General features: G+C 41.9%; 3 protein-coding genes and 1 non-coding gene across 6 annotated transcripts in view; 2 read left to right on the top strand and 2 right to left on the bottom strand.

The window, feature by feature from the left end:
* The window catches only part of npr2 (natriuretic peptide receptor 2), a 46,147-nt gene extending 34,216 nt beyond the window's left edge, over positions 1–11,931 (bottom strand). The window contains exons 1-5 of one of the 2 annotated variants that reach the window (XM_068334032.1): positions 10,883–11,931; positions 4,469–4,650; positions 3,521–3,634; positions 3,133–3,268; positions 2,605–2,699 (exon numbers count right to left, since the gene is read on the bottom strand). In XM_068334032.1, the coding sequence (XP_068190133.1) occupies positions 2,605–2,699; positions 3,133–3,268; positions 3,521–3,634; positions 4,469–4,650; positions 10,883–11,582 (1,227 nt within the window). In that variant the 5' untranslated portion in view covers positions 11,583–11,931. The remainder of the gene's footprint in view (positions 1–2,604; positions 2,700–3,132; positions 3,269–3,520; positions 3,635–4,468; positions 4,651–10,882) is intronic. The other variant, XM_068334031.1, reaches the window with a different exon arrangement.
* Positions 11,932–14,006: 2,075 nt separating this feature from the next.
* On the bottom strand, positions 14,007–18,586 carry alad (aminolevulinate dehydratase). Of its 2 annotated transcripts, none has more exons than XM_068334745.1 (12): positions 18,509–18,584; positions 17,529–17,654; positions 17,276–17,326; positions 16,575–16,671; positions 16,235–16,370; positions 16,063–16,146; positions 15,815–15,903; positions 15,379–15,434; positions 15,134–15,221; positions 14,975–15,061; positions 14,766–14,895; positions 14,007–14,556 (listed from the first exon to the last, which is right to left on the bottom strand). In XM_068334745.1, exons 2-12 carry the CDS (start codon positions 17,645–17,647, stop codon positions 14,498–14,500), a joined length of 996 nt encoding a protein of 331 aa, XP_068190846.1. In that variant the 5' UTR covers positions 17,648–17,654; positions 18,509–18,584; the 3' UTR covers positions 14,007–14,497. The 2 variants fall into 2 exon arrangements, with proteins under 2 accessions (XP_068190846.1, XP_068190845.1); XM_068334744.1 differs by having other exon boundaries at positions 14,009–14,556; positions 18,503–18,586.
* A 259-nt stretch (positions 18,587–18,845) lies between these two features.
* tmem203 (transmembrane protein 203) lies at positions 18,846–21,077 on the top strand. The gene is made up of 2 exons (XM_068335193.1): positions 18,846–18,983; positions 19,364–21,077. Exon 2 carries the CDS (start codon positions 19,647–19,649, stop codon positions 20,061–20,063), a length of 417 nt encoding a protein of 138 aa, XP_068191294.1. The 5' UTR covers positions 18,846–18,983; positions 19,364–19,646; the 3' UTR covers positions 20,064–21,077.
* Positions 21,078–21,512: 435 nt separating this feature from the next.
* On the top strand, positions 21,513–21,584 carry trnag-ucc (transfer RNA glycine (anticodon UCC)). Its single transcript has one exon. It is a non-coding gene; the product is annotated as a tRNA-Gly (tRNA).
* The last annotated feature ends 475 nt before the right edge of the window (positions 21,585–22,059 follow it).

The raw sequence follows: 22,059 nt of genomic DNA, 5'->3' as shown, positions 1-22,059 counted from the left end.
GTCCTGAGCGGCCTGTGTGTTTACGCCGTTTGCGATGGCAGCATCTGTCGTCCCGCTTTGAAACATGACTCCTGTGTTTCTACCCGGCCGGACGAGCTTTTAACTTCTCCACCCGATGCTCCCGGTGTGTTGTGTCTTCCCCGCTGACACCTTTCAGGTCATCGCCCTTGCAGAGGGTCATCAAAACAATGCAGGACGTGACGGGCGAAGGGTCAGAAAGCAGCACCGTCTGAAATAGATGCGGTATCTCTAAGGCATCCTGCACCGCAAAACCATCTCCTGCGACAGTTCCCTTCACCTTTCAGTCATTTGTTCATGATTTCCAGAGCAGCTAGATAACAGGATGGCAAATACAGCGAGAGACTGGCTTCTACATGTTTGACAATAGGATAGCTATAGATAGCATCAAATCCCACTTCTGTACAATTCATAAATGTACGTATAAGAAAAATGTCAGTCAGCGGAGAGAACCAAGCAGGCCAAGCAGTCCTACGCGTGTTTGTTCACCTCTCATAATAGGAAAATAACAGGAAAAAGGAAGCAGCTTGATAACATGAATGATTTGTCGTAAACCACAGAGAGTCGTAAATGGAAATGATGGAAAATGTTTTTAAAGTAATGTATTTTGCTCTGAGGTACACACACTATTTGTTAAATTACAGACATAAATACGTTAGATTAACACAAATGTTTTAGATGCAATATATCTGGATTATGACACCTTGAAAATCATCCCTCCTGAGACAATAATCTCACAATACAATACAATAATCCAGAATATTCAAACATAGAGGATGACAAACAAGATCACTACACAGTTCTAACGAGGATTACTAGTTGTAACTAGTGCTAACTAGTTTTTGTAACACTTATAATAAATAATAGTTGTTTTATCTGTAATTTTGACAAAAACAAGCTGTTTAGTCATTTTAACATTACATTGAATATAAAGTTCTTTATTACGTTCAGCAGCCTGACAGCAGCCTGAAAGCTGAAACCGACCTGAGATGTTTCCATAAAGGCCTCTGGCGACTCCGGTCCATCGCCATATGAATCGACCAATTAAAAGCCGAGGATTAACGACATCAGGAAATGGCATTGACAGCCTCTGAGGACTGCTATGAAATTCTTACTGAAGTTAAATCTAGCTAACCCAATTCATGCAGCCTCAGAGAAGAAACACACACATTGGAGAGTTCACCGCAGGGTTTGCAGAGCACAACGTGAACCAGTATTTTCATCGGCTTGTGAGGACAAGCTGAGGTTTTATGCATCTTATCATTAGAGGAGTCAAGACCTCCGAATATCTCCCAGATAGCAATATTCTTTATATTCATGGGATAAAAGTCCAGACACAAGCACAGGCTGAGGTTTTAAGCAGGATTATGTTACAGACGCATGAGGTGCACAAGCACAGCCATGTTTTCATGTAAATTAATGTCATGATTTTGTATTAAAAGCTTTACATGGCAAGATTGGAAAATCATGTTACAGCTCAGTCCAGAGTGGACGACAAAAGATTGTTTTGTCGATTTAAAAATATGATTACTTTAATTCAAATTAAATATCCCAGGAGAAAGGTGCAGTAAAATATCACAGATTTGATCACATATGAAGAGCTTTGAGAAAAACAACGTAAGAAAAAGAAAACAGAAAAACAATTATTCCTCATTTCCTCATCAGCCCTGCTCATTTGGTGAAAATGATTTTGTAAATGAGTTAATAATCAAATGAGAGGCTAACAAAAGCAGGTCCTCCACCAAACATCATTATAATGATGATGAATATAATGTCGCTCGGCCATCCGTTAAGGCTGGACCTCCATTCAAGCGGGTTATGACTGTTTACGCTCATATGATGTTTAAAATGAGGCAATTCTGACTTTTGCTGAATGAAAAAAGGGCGTTTTTATTCTGTGTGTTGTTAATTTGGGCCATAATTATTGTTCTAATTATTTTTAATCATATAGCCGGCAGGAGGAAGATGAGAAGAAATGATGTAGAAACATAAAAGTGGAACAGCAGGCAGCAGCATTTAATATTAATTCTCTGTGGTTCATCACGTTCCCTTTGATACAAAAAAAAAAAAAAACAGATCAAAAATATATGATCATTTATCTGAGAAACCAAGAGTGAAAGTGAAATGTAAGCACCTCTGCTGTAACACAAATATAGAAGATCTAGCAGGATTAAAAAGAACGTGGCGTGAGAACTAAAGGTCGCCCGAGTCGCTTTGTTTTATATTCAATGTTTAAACTAATAAAGTGTAATATTTAATGTCAAACTCATTCTGAATTTGATACCTCTGTCGGTATCGCTTAAATCTCACCCAGATTATCTTAATCCTGTATATATTCAAAAACTATTTATCCTCATGAAGTATTTAACTTACTTATTTCTTGCTATACTACAGAATATCACAACACCATGAGTCAAATTTGTATTTTTCAGCGTTTATAAACTGCAGCATTGATGGCATTAAATTCAGAATAAGAACACGCCGACAGAAGCCGGTGAAGGTGAAATAATTAAATATATTGTCTTCGTGCTGCTTTCAACAAGCAAAATCATAAGAATCACAGAGCAACTAAAAACCACCACTTACCCCGTACTCTCCCGTCTCCTGGTTGGTCATCGCCCACAGGTTCACGTCTATATTCCTGGCATTTTTGTGGTCTGTGGTGACAAGTCCCGTCACTCCTGAGAAGACATGAAAGCACTGATCCAGACGGTTTCACGTCATAATAATAAGAACCTTATTAAGAACTCGTGATTGCTCTTTATGTCCCTTTTGCGTTCAATTTTGTTGTTTTCAATTATTTGCATCATAAACTTGTAGTTTATGATGTGTAGTTTGTGTTTTATTCTTTTTTTTTTTTATGCTGAGAAATGTTACGGCATCTAAAATTTTGAAGCTTTATAAATTATTTTGCTGAAAGGGTGTCGTCCCCCCTCCCACACACACACACACATTTTTAGATCAACTGTGTTTTCCAGTAACAGCCAGCTGGATCAGTGACGTGGTCCTGATGCGAGTTGGTGGAAGAGCGCTTGAGAAGGTGGGGACTCACATGTATTTCTGTAAAATTTATTCGGATCGATGAAGATGATCGGATCGACACAAATCACTCACCCCAGAATCTTTGGTTCTGCGTCTTCATCGTGATGCTGATGCCATCGTTTTGGGCTCCGCCCTCCGCCAACGTCTCCTCCAAAGCTTTGGCGTAAAGCACAAAACCATCATAGAAGCTGCCAGCGATGTAATCCATCTGCAGCAGGAGCAAAAAAAACAAACAAATAAAAAATATTACAAGAATTAGTGCAACAAGTTTGTGGCTCAGAACCTTCATGATGGGATAAAAACAGAAGAAAACTTATTAATCGCAAGTATCACCGTCAACATCATTCATCATTAACCGCTGGTAATAACACCACGCTGTGGGGATGCTTCTGCACAGAATATCCTATAAATCTTTAAAGGGGCTGTTACGCTGCTGAGGTTTTCACCGGCCGCAGCTCACCAATGATGGCTCCAAATCCACACCAAAGTCCCTCTGAGCTTTAGCGTGGAGTCTCCTCTGGAAGTCTATGTACTCTGGATTGTCAGGAGGCCGGTACGTTATGATGAAAACAGACTGGAGGGAAACACAGACAGGGAAAAAATGCATATAAGGAATGTCAAAAAGCAAAAAAAAAAAAAAAAAAAGTCAAGTGGATATAGTTTAGGTTAGTTTAAGATATTTTAATGAGGTTTGACACTAAAATAACTTTAAATCCAGCAAAACAAAACAAAACAGGAAAACAATCCTAGTTTTGTGGATGTTTCAACTGTAGTTTAAGTTTTGTCCAAGTTTGACATGAATTGCTAGAATGATTTTAGTATTAGGCCAGATTTATATTCTGTGAAGCGCTGCCCTTCCAAACTTTGTGAACACTGACAAAAGAAAATTGCAGAAAAGCAGTGTGACATTTAAGGAGATAAATTAGCCTGGTAACGCTTCTATATTCGCTTTCTTGTGTGTCGGAGCACTAATTTGTGTGGCTAAATGGCTTCCTGTGAAAACACGTCTCTTCATGCATTAATGTCATGCAAACATTTGTCTCCCTTAAGTGTTAGAACGGGTTTAGGGGGGGTTCTGGGCCAGAAACTGGCAAAAAATGCTGCATCACACCCCTCTATAAGCTTCTCTTCTACATGTCATTATTATAAAAGCTTCTTCTGACTCCGGTTTGCTTTTAGAGACAACACAGAGCAGTGATTTTTAATCGGAAACAGTTCATCCTTAAAGAAAAATGTCACTTTTCCTTAATATTCACTCTATATACAGTACATAAACTAAATCATTCATGTTAAATGTTGCATCCACCTCTTCTTCCCTGACTCCAAATCCTAAATGGTTGAAATTGGAATTCTTTTCTCAGTAGTGGTCCAAACACAGCGCTACACACTCCATCTGCGTTCACTGCACCTTAAAGACGGCGATAGGATCGGCCCAGTCTGCGTCTGCGTTCTCCCACGGCTTGTGATCCGTCAAACTTTCGGCGTACACGTCCAGGTAGAAGATGGCGTAGTTTTCGGGGTCCTGGATCTCACTTTGGAACAGTTTCATGATGTTCAGGAAAGTCTCGAGGGGCCCACAGATATAGACGACTGCAGACAAAGAAGAAAAAAAAGTTTTGCTTGCATCACACTTCTGTTTCGAATATCATTTTTCTTTTTGCAAAAGTCTCCGGGTTCAGGCTTCTCCTGAAAAACTTATTTTGTTTTCTGAAACTGAGTCCTCTGAGAAAAATCACCAAGTTGGAACACGTTGGTCAGTATTTCTTTCTCAGAGTATTAGACAAAAAGTTTAATGGATGGAGTTTTTTTTTTTTCTTTTGTATTGAAACTGCTGGAAACACAACCGGAGGTCATATTGACACCACAGGACTGCAATGCACAGATTTTTTTTTTGTGTGATTTTTTTTGCCTGCATCAGTTGTTTTTAGGGGTGGAGGTGGAGGACGAAGCTGATTGGGTGAAATTTTCCAGCCTCTTTGCTGTTTTTTTTTTTTTTTTTTTTTGCAAACCACCATCAGAAACCAGAGAGGCACCTTCAGTGGCAACGACCATGATGAAAAGTTACCTGTAAGCCAGGAGAGACACTGTGAGGAATTTACACTTGGAATATCTTATATCCATTTAAATATTCCTCATCAGAGCTTTTCTAGCACTAGATCTGAGCATTAAACCCATCACACAGCACACTACACAAGCAGTGGATGCTGCGCTTCGGTAACTGGAACATATTTCTGCTTTTATACTCCCCGTGTCCAACTCAAATCAGGGTCAATGTTTGACATGGGTCTTCTTCAGCGTACACAAAAATGAAGCATCCATCAGAAGCAGCAAAAAAGTGGCCAAAAGTGAGAGGCGATTTGTTCAAAGATAAAGGTCAACGTTGGATACGGAGGACGTCAAATCTGATTGAAGTGATGCCCTTATGGTGATGCAGAAGCGGGGGGCGCCGGGGCAGATACCCGGTGCCGTAAGTTTCCTGTGTTGTTTTAGTGGGCATGAACATCAATTACCTCCACCAAGAATGTTTATTTCACCATGTTTTGTAATTTTTGGTTGTTGTTTGTTGGTTAGAGGGTAGTGGATACTGATAAAGGGGTTTGGGTTTGGAGGGGAAGGCATGAGCCAGCTGAACTCAAGAGATAACTGGAACACGGTTCTGTCTTTGGGGGAGGTATGAGCTCCCACCCATTTTAGGTTTTTTGTTATCATGACCATAAGGAGTTAAACAACACAAAGACTTTAGTCTAATAGTAAAATTGTGAGATTTTGGACCTTTTTTTGGTGCTTGATATTTTTTGGATGTAGTTCACTTGTTCATAGAATGCAATAGAGACTGGAGACCTCGGCCTTTCACCCCTCGACCTTCACCCCTCGACCTTCACCCCTCGACCTACACCCTGCTGCTGCTGAGCCAACACGTCACATTATTTCCATTCCTATGTCAGACTGACAGCTGCCAGCTTGAGGCAGTCGTCCCAGTGAGCAGACGTTGCCTCATCTGCCCGACTGAAGTCTCCTGCCGCTCAGATCCCAGCATGCCAAGCAGTCCTGCTCTGTGCTGGACCACACCCAAAATAAATGAGCCATCCAGCCGAGACAAAAATGTCTTCCCGTGTAGTGGACGTACAGTACCTGGACCTGCTGAGGCTTTACTTTATACAAAAGCAAAATTAATTGTTTAGAACAAGATGTTCCAGCTTACAGTTTCCAGCTAATCGGACCTCCTGCGAAAAAATCTCTGCACTGCAGAAAAGCTCCTTCTTTTATAACTCATCCTACTGCAGGTCATAAAGTCCAACCTTCATTTGTTTGAATTATTTTATAAACCGAAGTCTCATCTTTGTGTTTTTGATTTATCACAATAAACACAAATTTCTATGGGGAGACAAAGAACATCAAGGAGCACAAAGTCAATTTTTTAAACGGAAATTTGAGATTGTCTCAAACGGTGATTGTTTTAACGCTGAGTCTGATCTGAATGTAAATTCAAACTCAGAAACTTTTTGTTTTTTTAATCATTACATTACACATAAAATAAGATAGCTATTGACGAACTCTACGCTTTATTCTCGATAACAATACAGCGGACATGTTTCAGACTAAACCAAACGAACCGCACCACGGATTTAATCTAAACTCCAGAGAATAATATCCTGTGATCCAAACACAGATCATGATTTTTCCAGGGTTCATCCACAATATAGAGTTTATCTTGTGAAAAACATCACTGTGTTGTGAGCTGGATATTGAATCCTGGCTTACAATTTGCAATGTATTCTCCAGCCCTGTATTATACGATATACAATATACAAATATATTAATGCTGAATCTTGAGAATATTACATTTTTACAAGAATCTTTTTTTTCTGATTGACAGAGAGGTAGTTTTCACGTTGTTGTTTTTCTTAGTCGATTGGATGATTGGGGTTGTTTTCAGTTGTCGCCCATATTTATGTGTGTAATAACCTGCCATACTTTTCACTGTGCTGAGGGTCCTTCATTCCCACACAGAATTCAGATTATTTGTTTTTGCAGTAATTTCCTCCGATACTCATATCAGTAAATACTTTTTACTGTTCACCCTCTGTCAGCTGTGCCAGGGCTGGAAATATTTGTTACTGCTGTTGCCTCCACATTACAAGCATCCAACCGATGAAACACCAGAAGGCCTTTATTGTGATGTTCCCACAGGTGATGGGATGTATCTGTTAGTGATTATGGCGTCCCAGAGACTGTTCACAGTCGTTACGTTGGGGTTTTTGGTTGGTTGGTTGGTTGGTTGGTTGGTTGGTTGGTTGGTTGCAGCGTATCTAACACTCTGCTTTGACTTGAAGGCACCCAGCAGTTCTGTCTGGGCTTCATTGTGAAGAGATGCTCTCTCCATTCACTGGATGATACAAAGCACTGATGTATGCACTTTTTAAAAGAGAAATAAATAATAAAAAAACCCCACATAATAGATGCATTCTCCACACACAGCTGAAATATTATATAACGGACTGAAAAGCATCAATGCTGGAGTGTTACAAGGTAGTCAAATAAAACATATTCATCTCTCATCTCACACAATACCCGGAGCTGGAGGAGGGACTCCACAACGGTACTTTGCGGGTCAGAGAGAGGGTCTGGTTCAGTCTGTCTGAGCTTTCAGATCCCCATTTGAGAGATGTTTGCCACCACCCCAATAAAACACAGGTGACTGTAATTTCACTTGTGTAGCTATCAGAATAGAAAGCAGGCACGCAAAGCTGAGCAGACGTGTAGGAGGGATTCTAGTATGCTTTTTATTTTTTATTTTTTTTAAAATCACTCAGGGGAGTGATTTTTCCACTTTTTATTGTGTTACTTTATTGAACTTTTTAAATACATTTTTGAGATCACCAACTTTTTTTCTATTAAATTACTAAAAAAAAAAAACCCCCATAAGAACAACCAATCACATGATGAGGACGGCTGTCACAGGTTCTCAGGACATATTTAAAGTCTGTATTTTTGTACACAGACTGAACTTATGAAGAGTAAAGTCAATGCTTTCCTACCTGACACTTCAACTTTCGGTTGATAAAAATGAACACGACAATACTAACTTAGACTGAAAGCGTGGACATGTGGCCGGGATTTACTAAAAGCGTGTTGGACTGCTTTCACATGTGGGTAAATTCATAGACAGAGCCTCACACATCAAGTGAAGGGCTTCTGGTGCAATTACAATTAATAAAACTATTAAAAAGACAGAGACCAGTGAGTCTGGGGATTAGAGCTGCAGAGGGTTCAGCAAAGGGCAGTACTACCATTTGTCAGTGGATTCACAAATTAAAAAAAATACTCATTAAAGCAAGCAGAACCAAAGGCACCTGATTGTGTGCTACATCTCATCATTTTCCATTAAAAAAATGAAGGATTCTGGGAATTGGAGCTGGTGGTGGTGGAAGTGTCGTATAACCCTAAAAGCCCACAATCATTGGGTCAGCTGTCAAAGCTCTGATGATGTGTGGCTTTGTGTTAAAAGCCGCTATTTTCATTCCTGTCTTGGCTCGGCCACTTGGGAGTTTGAACCGGTTCGGGCGACATTTTGTACCCGGGGGTCACCTTCTGGGAAAGAGTGGAGCTGGAGGCTGATCCGGGACAGGCCCTGACAAAACCATTAGCTCCCCCTGACCCCAGCTGACTGCGACAGCTCCATAATTCATCTGGACAAGGGGGCTATGTTTGGCAGATTGCACTTTTCACCTTTGTTTCTCCTGCAACGCCCTTTAATTATCTTTAAACCCTGTTTATTCCATTGTTTGTTGAAATGGTTACCATAACAATGGATTAAAAGATAGCTTCACTGTGCCAAAATCAGTAGTACAGTAATAATAAAGTTTACTGTTTGGACGCAGACTTAGTTCTGAGATTCGGAGCACGTTCCAAAAGCTATTCCCTTCGAAAGTTCCCAAGACTATTCAGAGATAAATATTTTACAACACGCTCATGAACCTCAGCTGTACGTCAGGATCAGACGTCTGACTGCTCCTTCCAAGGAACACAAACATGGGAAAGAAGCATGCTGACGTCATCCATCCATCTTCTACAAGACGAGATGATCATAATCGTCTAGCCTAGCATAAAGAGGCTGAGTAGGAAAACAGTCCAGCCCAAGATATTGTTGTTTACACATTTAAGATCATTATAAATCAACGTGTCAACAAAGTTTCCACACTTTTTATGCTGTCAGCCTTCATCTAATCATGTGGAAACCCCAGTAAATGATTTCTTTAACATAAATCTCCAGAGTAACCATGAAGGGATCCTGCATTGTTTTGTTTCTGTCACTTTTTATCAGTAACTCAACTTGTTGAAGTCCATTCATCAGATTTATTCCTCAGATTTAATGCTGACTTTGCTCCACCCACACAAACACGTGCAGCTGTGCGCGCGCACGCAAACACACACACACACACACACACACACACACACACACACACACACACACACACACACCAATCCGAATCCTCAAGCTCTGAGTCACACAATTAAGTTTTCACAACACTAATCATTAAGTCAGCCTCACCATGTGCCCAGTTCATTAAACTTTAGGAGAGCAGTGACCACGCATCTAATCACCACCCTGGTGTGTGTTTGACACTGACAAAAAGCCCCCACTTCAATTATTTACCTTTTTTATTTTTACTATCTAAAGTAAATTGAACCATTTAGATTCCGATTACATCTTTTGATTAGTAGTTCTACACTGCTGCCATCAGTCTGAAAAACATTTCTATGATCCATATTTATAGATCCGTCCATCAGGGAGAAAAATTCCCTCCTGAGCATTTTTTTTTTTAAATTCAAAATTAACATGTTGGATATTTTTCCAGTTGTTGGCACCTTGACTGATATACAGAGTTAAAGGTTACAAATAAAAACAGTGGGATGAACGAGCTAGGGCTTCACTGCATGAGTCTTTTTTCATTGCACTAACGATTTGATGACCAGCAGCAACAACAGTGAAACACACACACACACACCAAACACACACACACAAACACACACACGCAGGCGGTGGTCCTCTGCAGGCAGCAGCAAACTGCCCACAGCCTTGACATTCCTCTGCAATGACTTTGGAATGAAGATTCTTTTCCCTGCACCTATTCTAATCCACCTCTGCAGGGAGAACACTTCACTTTGACCTCTTTGAATAATTACAAGAAGTCTCCACAACTCCTTACAATACCCCCACCACCCCCCCCCCATCAAAAATTCCTTGAGGCACATTTCTGCTGATGCCCTCCCTCTTTTTAATAAGAGGAGATAAACGTGTTTCTACTGCGCACCAATTGAACTCAATTGTTAAACATCCAGCTAGAGGAAATTTCCCTCTCCTTCCAGTGACTTTATCTTTATAATAACTAGCTGGTGATCTGCCCCCATTCTAGATGAGGTAATTAACGTATCATGTGGGGAACGACAGTATTTTCCGCACAATCAGCCTTTTAATTTTCTCAAAAACCAACAGTGCGCCTTATACTCCAGTGCGTCTAATTTGTGAAAACAGTTTTCTAATAGGCCATTCATTGAAGGTGCTCCTTATAATCAGATGCACCTTATAATCCAGTGCGCCTTATGTATGAAAAGGGTTTAAAATGGGTCATTCATTGAATGTGTGCCTTATATTCCGGTGCGCCTTATAGTGCGGAAAATACTGTAACTGATTTCTTTGTGCTCACTTTGAGGTGTTTTTGATGTATTTGTGATATTCTTATCTGACCACCACAGGCCTGAATGTGGCCCTGAATAAAAGTGGCAGATGCGCGTCTCCCCAGAACGTGAAAGCACTCACTTCTGCCCCGCTCCTTCATGAAGGTGATCAGCTCTCGGTAGTACTTGTAGTCGTCCTCGTACGGCTGGGCCTCCACCGTGATGTTCATCTCATCCTTCAGTTTCAGGTAGATCCCCTCCGAGAGAAAGTAGTGCGGCCGGTCGTCCTGTCGCAGGTCGTGGAATATGACCACGGCCCGGGACGTCCAGTTGAAGTGTGTGTGCAGGAGGTTGGTGAAGTCCCCCAGTTTGGTGGTGGACGGTCCGCTGCGCACGATCGTCCGGTATTCCTCTCGCTTGTCGAAGCCGTACGCCGGTCCTCCGGCGGTGATCAGCGGGAGTTTCCAGTGGGACGCAAAACGCCCCACGGACGCCAGCGGGTACACGCACCCGGGACCGAAGAACGCGTCCGGGCGGATGTAAAGCTTCGCGTCCACGGCCACCACTTGCGCACGGCTCTCGGCGCAGGAACCCGCCGCTGGATCCTCGGTGCTGTAGTTCAGGATGTTGATGGAGCGGCCGAGCAGCAGCCCGTGTTTCCCGTGGAGGTCCTCATGCGCCATGAGGATGGCGGGGAAGACGCGCGGTAGAGCCCACGGGTACTTGTGGTGGTTGTCCGGGAGCATCACCGCCACGGTGATGTTACCTGTGCAGCCTCCGGGGAGGAGGCAGCAGGACAGAGCCGCCAGCAGGCAGCATCCCAGCGCGCTTCTGCATCCCATGTCGCGTCCCGGACGCGCGTAATTCCCGACGAGGCGAGTGTGGGCGCGGAGAGCGCACCGCTTGGATAGGAGAGACACGGACGGCTGTGGCACCCTGACACCAAACCATAAGTATCCGTCCTCACTCTCTGTCTTCCCTTCACTCTCAAAAGTCACACAAAGTCAGTGAAGGCATCATCCCGTCGTGCCCGCCCGGCTGTTCCATGAGTCCATGCGTCCCTGCTGCCTAAATCCACGTTAAATGAAGTTCTTCTACTCCCCAAAGCGGCTTTCCAGCGCAACGTGGTCCTCAGACTGATCGTCTCTCTGAGTGATCGCATCCATCCGGATGACTCCAACTCAGCTGAACCAGAGGAGCCCTCTGCTCGGCCCCCACACGTCACACACTACAAGAAAAGTCCAGCTCCATTAATCGACTGACCACTGACGTTTAAATTGTTATTATTGTACTTCATTTGTTTGATTTACACTTAACTTCCCATCTAACATATTATTGTGTACATTTTAGCTCTAATTACCTTCTATTTTGAATGACAGTATTAGTTTAGTCAATCTAATAAAACGCCGATGCGTTCAGGGTCCCTCCTGACGGTCATCCTCTTCTCACTATAAACAGACTTAAAGCCAGGCTGCATGATGACAGATGAAGGCCACACGGGGAACAACTTGTTCATATTTGACAGAAGAACCCATTCTGAGAGCAAAGTGCGACAAGTGTTAAAATATTTCAACGTCCCATTTTTTGCAGCGCTTGAATAAACTTCTCAAAGCGGACGTTTGCTGCCCCCTACTGGACACTGTAGAGAATGCAGAATGGCCCCCTGGCGTGTGCAAATACAGTATGTCAGCTGAGACCAGGGACATTATTCTCATTGATTATATACTCTTTTAGTTTTTGTTTCTTTTGACAGAAATCATCACTTAGTTAATTCAACAGGCTTTATTTAGTATTTATTTATTTTATTATTATATATTTATTTATATATTATACAGTTTAAAGAATATTTAAAGAATATTTATCTATATTTATTATTTATATTATATATATACACTGTATATATATATTTCTATATTATATATTTATTCATATTTATTACTTTTTATTCTATTTTGTACTGTTTATACTTAGTTTAGTATATGTCCTGTTAGTGCTGCATGTGTCTGTTAGTGTAGTCTATGTCTTGTGGTATGTCCTGTGGTGTCAGTGTATCTTTTTCTCCTGGTGTTTATCCAGTATTTATTCATTATGTAATGCCTGAGCAGTGGATATGTGCAATTTCCTCCGGGATCAATCAAATATATATATATATATATATATATATATATATATATTTTTTTCATGGATTCATAACAGGAGTTTTGAATTGACTGCATGGACAATTTGAGGAGGAGTCTCTCCCAGGTGGATACAGACAAAAATTCCCATTCACACCCATACACAATTTAGCGTAGGCCAGTTCACCCACGTTACATGTTTTTGGTAAAGGGAGAAAGCCAGAGAACCCAGAGAGAGCCCATACAGACACTGGAAGAACATGCAAAGCCCCTCAATACCTTCTTGCTGTCATAGTTCAAGTTTCATTTAATGTTTTTCACTGATTCATTTTTTCGAATCCATTTATTCAATCTTTTCCTCCACTTTCGTGGTTGACGGGGGTTGCTGGAGCCTAACATGCAGGTTAGACAAGAACACCTCCCAGAAACACGTGCAGTTTTACGTTACTGCCTTGAAGATTATTATAGCTGACCCGCCCCAGATATATATTCAGTTTTAAAGCAAGTTGAATTAAAATTTTATCAGCTAAAATGTGCTGTCCAGTTATCTAAAAATGAGACTGCACTGATACTAGAATCTGTCAATATAAAGCACAAATCCTTCCAGAGAAACGACGTGTGAACAAATGCTTCCTCGCTCTTTTTAAAAGTTGTTAGTTATCATTGAAGTTTTCACAATTAAAGGAACAAATGGAATCGAGCTTCTTAAAAAATATTAAGAAAATAGAAGCTTTAATTTTATTTTTTTTGCATATTTTCCTTTATTTGCTTTGAATTTCAAAAAATATTGTCTGGTCAGGTGCTTTTGTGCGAAATTTGCATTTAAGTGTCAAAATGGTTGTGTTTAGTTTCAGATTTCATAGTTATTTAGAGTGAATGACCACACCTGTGAGTTAAACACTTTCAATGTGTGTGTGTGTGTGTGTGTGAGACTAATTGTGCCTTGATCATAAGATGGTAACAGCATTAATGCTGCTGAGTAACAGACTTGTTAGTGGAGTTTAGAGCTTCTGTCTGGGTCTATTATCAGGAATCACAGCTGTTTGGACTTTGGTTTTTATTTAAACTGATTCCTAGCAGATTTTTCTTAGAACAAAAATTCCTTCTAGAATTTCTGGCAGTAACAGCTTAAACATTTCCTCCGACGCTCTGGTGTTTAAACACACACATACTAAAATGGTTTTAACAAGCTACAGTAATGTGCCATCTAAATAAGATAAAGAGGAATGCAGAGGCTCACTGCTCCACATGCATCAACTTTCATGTACACACCCACACAAATGTATTTCTATAGGAATGATTTATTTATTCTGACCAATAAGAATATGATGAACCAGCCTGTTCATCCAAACACACATTCTGCAATCACATTATTTCATTCTAATCCCAACAACACGTAGAAACAAAATCCAGTCGGAAAACACGACAAAGTCAGGTGTTACATTCTCAGTGTCAAAAGCTTCAACAGAAAAACATAGAAAAAGGAGTTTCTTGAAGAGCAATTACAGCTGAAGATAAATTAGAATTAAAAACTCTTTACTATATATTTGACTGCCTTTAGTTTTGTTTCTTAGCGGGATGATTTGTGTTTGGTTGTGCGGCTCTCCTCCCATCCACCCATCCATCCATCCTCCGGTTCTTCACTCCTTCAGCCAGCTGAGCAGCTGAGGCGTGTAGTAGGTGATGATGATGTCAGCACCTGCATCCCAGAACACAGGAGACTGTCAGCTGTTCACCACATCACAACTAGAGCTGGATTTATGCAGACTTAGAATAACAGACATACTTGATGTATTTAAATATAAGCAATGGAAAAATAGTTCAAATCATTTCCAGCTCACTGAGCCTTTAAGCCAGTGTGTGTCGAAATAATCTCTGTTCTCCAACGTTTCCGTTTTCCCGTCTCACCTGCCCTGCGGAAGGCCGTCATGGCCTCCATCACCGCCGCCTTCAAGTCAAAGGCTCCGGCCTGCGCTCCGTGCCACATCATGGCGAATTCCCCCGACACGTTGTACACGGCCAGGGGGTGAGTGGGGAACTGAAGAGACGAGAGTCGAATCACAACATGGAAATGACATTTATCGAGCCCCGCCTCCGGAATCCCGTCAACGACTGACCTTGTCTTTAACCTCTCTCACGATGTCGAGATACGGCAGACCCGGTTTCACCATCAGCATGTCGGCTCCTTCTCTCACGTCTCGCTCCTGCGCCACAGAACGACAGTGAGATCTCACAGCAACCCAAACCCTAAAATCCACACGCAGGAAGTAACTCACCACAGCTCGGATGGCGAGGCCCCTGGCTCCGGGAGGCAGCTGGTAGCAGCGTCTGTCACCAAACGCAGGTTTGGACTGAGCGGCGTCTCTGTATGCACACACAGAACGTACTGAACAACAGGATGTACATTCATGTCACATATCAGCTGTTGTGGACTTCAGTCAGAGCAGCAACATTAAACTGTGATCACTGTTTGAGGTGTGTTTAACACTGACATTAGTCACTGAATACTGCATCCACTAACCTGAAAGGACCATAATAACAAGACGCAAACTTTGCGCTGTAGCTCAGCACCGTTGCCTGGAGAGGGAAAGAGATTCAATCTTAACATGCTTCACTTTTTAACTGTTAGCTGTCTGAAAAATAAATAAATAAAAACAACAATCAATGTGTGTCAGCTTAATCTCACACACACACTATTCTATTCTAAATATTACAACCACAATTATTAATTTGTCAACAATAAATCCACGGCCTACAGCTATTTACGAAAAGGTGCAGCAAACGGCCGCTTTTTGAGATTCACCTGCCGGTTTTTAAATGACGTTACATGTTTTCCTGTTCAGCAGGAACCAATGAGAGGATCTGATGATTACAAAACTAAAGTGAAGCAAGTATTTTGTAGACACTGATCATTCTCTCTTATGTTTATTCAAACTGCAGACGGTTTTGTGCTTCACCTTGTTTCCCAAACCGTTTGATATCAGGGCTTGTTTTATGGCTCGGACTCGTCCGTCCATCATATCGGAGGGAGCGATGATGTGACAGCCTGCAACAACAACACATGACCAACTCCACTGCATTAGGGATGGAGCGCTTTGGTATCAGTGTTCATAGAATCCACTACAGAATGTCAGAAATGCTTATTTTCCCACACTGATGTCTACCCCCCCTCTCCCACTTCGATCATAAACAATAAACGTGTTACCGGCTCGGACGTAGGCCAGCGCCACCTCTGCCAAGCGAAGACAGCTGGCGTCGTTGTTCAGAGTGCCGTCCTCATTCAGGATACCTAGAGCGAAAATATCAGAATACGTATTTAAAAAAAATAAAATATGCGTTTTGTCATTTTAACGTTGTTCTGGTGAAACGGAACTGACCACAGTGTCCGTGTGATGTGTAGGGACACAAGCAGACGTCACACGCCACCAGCAGGTCTGGGAACAAGGATCGGATCGTCTTCACCGCCAGGACAGCCGGGGTGTCGTCTGTGTCGGCACCCGAACCCCTGTCGTCCTGACAACACCAAAGTCCACATACTTTAGTGAATGACAAAGCTGCTTTTTAACAATCGATCAAAAATATTTTACACATGGAAAGACTAGATATACACATATATGCATTACTACAAGCAAACACAGGATGACAGGCTCACTATCTGCTCCGTTAGTTTTTCACAGCAGTTGACATGTCCTTGTCCATGCTGGAGCTTTTATCTACCTTTTCAATTTTTGCAGGGACGCCAAATATCAGCACACATTTCAAACCGTTCTCAACAAGCGGCCTCAACATGCCCTCCAGCTTGTTCACCCCGTATCTATTGAATGGAACACACAGAACAGGAGATTCACACAAAACTGCCATTCAGAAAAGTGAAGGACAGACTATATATATAAATATATATATAATGATAAATAGACTTATTTGAAACTTCAAGGCTTCAAACGTTGAGAGCAGATCACTCCCAGGATTCTGTAATTCAGATGTTTTCATTTCAAATATTTGTAGCGTGATGAATACGAGTCTAACTGATTCTCTTCTTATCTGCGTCCGGGTCCAGTGTTTGGCTCTGGGTCCACCCTGTCTGACCGCTGCTATCTGAAGGCAACACCCACAGCGGGTTCACCGTGGATGGAAGGGGTGCACAACCCAGTACAATTACAGCACTTTTTTTTTATCACGTCCTGAGTTTACTCTGATGACTTGATGATCATCAATCATGGTGAAACGGTATTTGGACTTATTGATCTTAATGCGGGAAAAGGTTTTTTAAATACAAACTTAAACTCTTTTCAGCTGATGAGAAATGTGTTATCACAGCAATGAATTCCATTCATTACTCACAAGACCTGTGCTTCATTATTCGCTCTTGTCAGTGTGCCGTTTATAGGATGACGATGAATCAGTATTGTGGTTCCTACCTGGCTTGACCCGGCAGGCTGCCGATAGGCTCCACCGCATCTGCGCTGTCTCTGCAGGACAGGAACAAGAAGGCAGACCAGGTGGATTTGAGCTTCACATCAAAAAATAAACGTCCTATATTCCATTTCTCTTGGTGCATGCATTAACCCGAGACCCACTGTGATATCATCAAACCTCCTGAACACGTTGTTCTTCTCCTGTCCTTTCATCTGACTGTTATTTGACACATTGAAAAAGAAGTACAGTATTTACGTGATGAAGATCGGGTAGATGAGATTGTCAGGTCTCACGACAGCAGCGCATGTCTGCCAGTGTCGGAGAGTCGGGTGGAAATAGCCACTGTGGAGAATGGACTCTGCTGGTGTCTGCATCTTTCCCCTGAGACAGAGATGAAGTCAGTGATGAAACACGGGAGTCGCGCTCAGATATTCATCCGAGTTCAGTCCACCGTTAAAACTGACTAAGCATGCGTGAAGCCGCTTCTACAAACAGCAGCATAACTCTACCTCACAGACATTTGTCCTGCATGTTTTCAAAGAATAACAAACATATTTTTTTCTTAAATATGACGCATTTTCATAAAAGACTATTAAGACGGGACACATTTCATTAACATTTAATCATATACAAATAAATCCGATATCATAGCGGTCATGTGGTACGTTTTTATAAATGTTATGGATTCCAAAATACCAATTGATTGGTTCATGTGGTTGTAAGCTGCTCTACCACAGATGAACAGATCAGAATCAGGAACAAGAATGGAGAACTTGGAGGATGAAGACCAGCAAATTGAAGAGCAAGAGATGAAGGTTATGATGATAACATGATCCAGACTTACCTTTGCTGATGCATTTAGAGATGTATTATTTCAATCAACAAACACTGTAGTATATTGCCAATGCTTTTTGCTCACTCATCCAATAAATGAGAATTTGCTGTTCCAATCCCTTCCATGGCAACAGATGTATTAAATCAAACACATATATTGCATGAAGATCGTTTTTTACAAACATTCATAAAGAGCCGGAACCTCGTCTCATTGAACCCAATGGATGACATTCATGAGTCAATGCAGGTGAGAGAAGGCTTTTGGAAATCTCTAAAGCGTTTGCTGCTAACTGGACGACCAATGTTCAAAAAGAGAGATAAAAAGAGGGAGAGGGATTCAAAAGAGAGAATATAATCAAATGTTAGTATGAAGTAACTCAGATCCGTAAACTTACCCGTACCCAACTAATCGTGTGACTCGATCAGGCGGGATGTCCCCTCAAGCAGAGCTGAAGTTTAATGTCTTCCTCGACTTTGACTGACAGCTCAGAGGCGTGGTGACGTGGCGTTACCGCCCCCTGGTGGTGGGAGTTTTCATCGGCTAAAAGATTGCCGTAGCCTGTTATTTTAATGTCAATGGTGGACTGCGTTTCTTAAATGTTGGAATACATTTAAGAAACGCAGTTTCTTCAACACAATTTCTTAAATACATAAAAATTAATTGAATGCTATATGTAAATTATAAAGAGCTGTGTCTTGCTCACAGCAGCTCTCGTCGGCCACCGTACGACCCGCCGGCTCTTCTCGCGATGCTTTAGAGAAAGGAAGCGGAAAAAAGACGGAATCTAAGCGACGGCTCTAGAGCTTTATCCTCCTTCTGTCCTCACATTCTGTCGTCCAGTTCCAAGGAAATGGAAACGGCGTGTGGTTGTTAAGGTAAAGTAGTATGTGGGGACAGCAACACCAGTGTTACATGGCGGTACGACCATGATGTGATGTGTCACGTCTCTGGTCAGCTGACTGAAGGTTCTGTAGTGTCTATTGTAATATTGGATCTACATTAATATTGTGGGTCAGTTTTTCAGCATCAGTAGGGATGTACCTCGGGCTGCCGACCCTAATCCGGACTGACAATCCAATAGAAGTTGTTGTTAGATGGAAATCACTATCATTACCAGCTCCCAAATGAGCTGATTTCAGGGGCCCGTTCCCACAGGGTTGGATGCATGTTAAATTGTGCTTCTGTGCTGACAGGTATCACACAATGCATGATTTCTTTTTGTAACGGGGTATTTTCTTTGTCATTCACATACAAGGCTTTCCAGAGGGGCTGAGATCTCTTGAGATTGGGATCACTTTGTGCAGTCACCTCTCCAGACCATCCTCCTCCTCCTCCTCCTCCTCCTCCTCCTCAAAGTGGATTGAAGATGTAGCCCAGAATGAAGCGGTCTCTGTAACACCTCATTCTCCAGTCCTGCCCCCTCTGACCTCATTGTCTTACTGCGTTGAGTTGTGTTCCCCCTGATCAGGGTTGCCCAGCACGTGACCTGACCATCACTGTCAGTCCATCCCTGGTTGAAGACCCTGGTCTCCTCCGCTATGCTGTTCTCCCTGAGGGAACTCGTCCAATGGCTTGGCTTCGCCACCTTTGAACTCTTCCTCCACCTGCTAGCTCTGCTGATCTTCAGTATGCTGGTCGCTCTGCGAGCTGACATGTTCACCCCAACGCTGAACTGGTGGCTGGTGTTCGTCCCACTTTTTGCTGCTGACGGACTTAGCACTTACTTCACAGCCATCGTGTCCATCCGTCTCTACCAAGAGAATGAGAAGCGTCTCGCGGTGCTGCGACTCCTCTGGGTGCTGACCGTGCTCAGTCTGAAGCTGGTGTGTGAGGTGCTGCTGTGCCAGAAGCTGGCTGAGCAGGAACAAGCCAGAGACCTGTGGTTTGGCCTCATCGTCTCACCGCTGTTCATCCTACTGCAGCTGCTGATGATACGGGCTTGTCGAGTCAACTGAGAAGGGGTTACAGATTGGTCTTGAACATCACTTACAGCCAGAGAAAAGAATGATTTCCATCAGCCAATCGAGATTTAAAACATAACAATGGTGTAATTTTGCTTTTTTTGGCTCATCATCACCTTTGGTGTGGACAGCAGTTGTTTTTCATGCACATGTTCAATGTCTCACAAGAATCCAGTGTCTATCATGTGTTTTCTTATTATAAGTGTAAAATAAACAGACATTTAAAGACTCACTTAAGTAAGAAATCACACAAACAGGACTCTGTGTATTCCTTAGTTCAAAAAGTCACTTAAAGGCATTTCTGGACACACCTGTCGATGTACATTTGCCTTTGTTTCATTTTGGGCTACATGACGTATACGTGTATGTCAGATGTGTCTTTGAAAAAACATTTAAATGTTCCTGAAGTACACAGTATTACTCTTAAGGACTTGTTTAAGGGACACCTTTTTCCTGTTTCAGCACAACCATGTCTCCAGTGCCTAAACTGGTTAGAGAAAATGTTTGTTTTACAGTTTAGGGTTCCTTTTCAGATGTAAATATATTCAATAGGACCTGTTGCTGGATTCTGAAGGCTGAATAGATTGTAACTGAACAGTTATTCGTCCCAGCTCCATTTCCCCCAAACGCTATTACGTTTTTTTATTTGAGTTATTTTAATAGACTATTAAATGTGTAGTTGGGACGAGGTATGCCCTATGCATTGGGCAATAAAGCGTATAGAATGAGCCACAAGGAAATTGTATGCTAGATTCTGTTTTAATGCACATGTGAACACAAATTACAGAGGAAGACATCGCTTGCCAAAACCCTTTTATAAGGTTTTATTATTTTGTGTCTCATGTTGTTGCTTGTTGCAGGAAATGTCCACACATCAGCCCTCATTCCAACATTCACACTGCTCCACCAGTCAGACTAGTGAGGAAGGTGTTGTGATTTCACATCAGTGTACATGTTTTGCTGTTTATTTATACGAGAAGTAATGTATTAAATCACTGTTTTATCAAACCATCTGTGTGGACTGCATCTATGTTTGAATGTGGAGTAATTCCTGATAAATTGTAATATTTTGATTTTGGAAATCATTTGTGGATCATGTTATTTACTTCGAATGTCCTCCACCTGTGAACAATATTCCAGATGGTGGAATGGCTGATGTCAAATTATTTTGAGATCTTTTTTAAATCCCTTACCAGACTCATAAAGAGCCATAGTTGTTTTTTTATTTTATTATTATTTTTAGTCTTTCTAGGTGTTGGTCCTACTCTCTGTGTGCTTTTTCTGTGTGCTTTTGTGTGGTCGCTCTGCTGTGTAGAGTAAGACAGAGAAGTTAAATTCCATGACGGAACCTTCTTCAGGGATCAATAAAGTTCCCATCTACTCTTTCTGCTCTCTCTCTTGTGCAAGTGATATTAACATAATCTGACCCTCCGTCAATACATGGCGTTGGTGGTATAGTGGTGAGCATAGCTGCCTTCCAAGCAGTTGACCCGGGTTCGATTCCCGGCCAACGCAAATGTTTTTCGCCCGACCGTGCGTTCAGTGGCCACAGGGGGGCACCACAATCCAATATTCTCGGGAAAATTGCGTAGGATTCGTACATACTGTAGTCTGGTGGTTATGTTTTTACTTTAATTCTTTTCATTTTAAGTGCAGACTTTAAGTAGGTTTTGATCTGTTTCTTTACCTGTATTGATAAATGTATAATGGCTGTGTACTTTGCAGTTCCTGATTGTGATGAGGTGGTAAATGGGGTGCAGTAATGTCTTGAGGTGGACCTGAATATGCGTTCGGCTGCTTCTCCCATCATGTGTTTACTTCAGCCGGATTATCGACAGGTGGCACCAGGAAATGCTGAATGAAGTCATCAGCCTCCAGCTGGCGTTGGACAGCCCGTTCCCCTCAACCCAGCGATATTACCACACGAAACATTAGACAGTGGGAGTGTTTGGGAAGAAAAATTACGAAAATATCAAAAAGTGACATATGA

This window comes from Antennarius striatus, chromosome 15 (genome assembly GCF_040054535.1).
Source record: "Antennarius striatus isolate MH-2024 chromosome 15, ASM4005453v1, whole genome shotgun sequence".
Classification (NCBI taxonomy): Eukaryota; Metazoa; Chordata; class Actinopteri; order Lophiiformes; family Antennariidae; genus Antennarius; species Antennarius striatus.
Note: the sequence above shows the minus strand (reverse complement) of the source record. Positions and strands in the feature narration are given on the sequence as shown.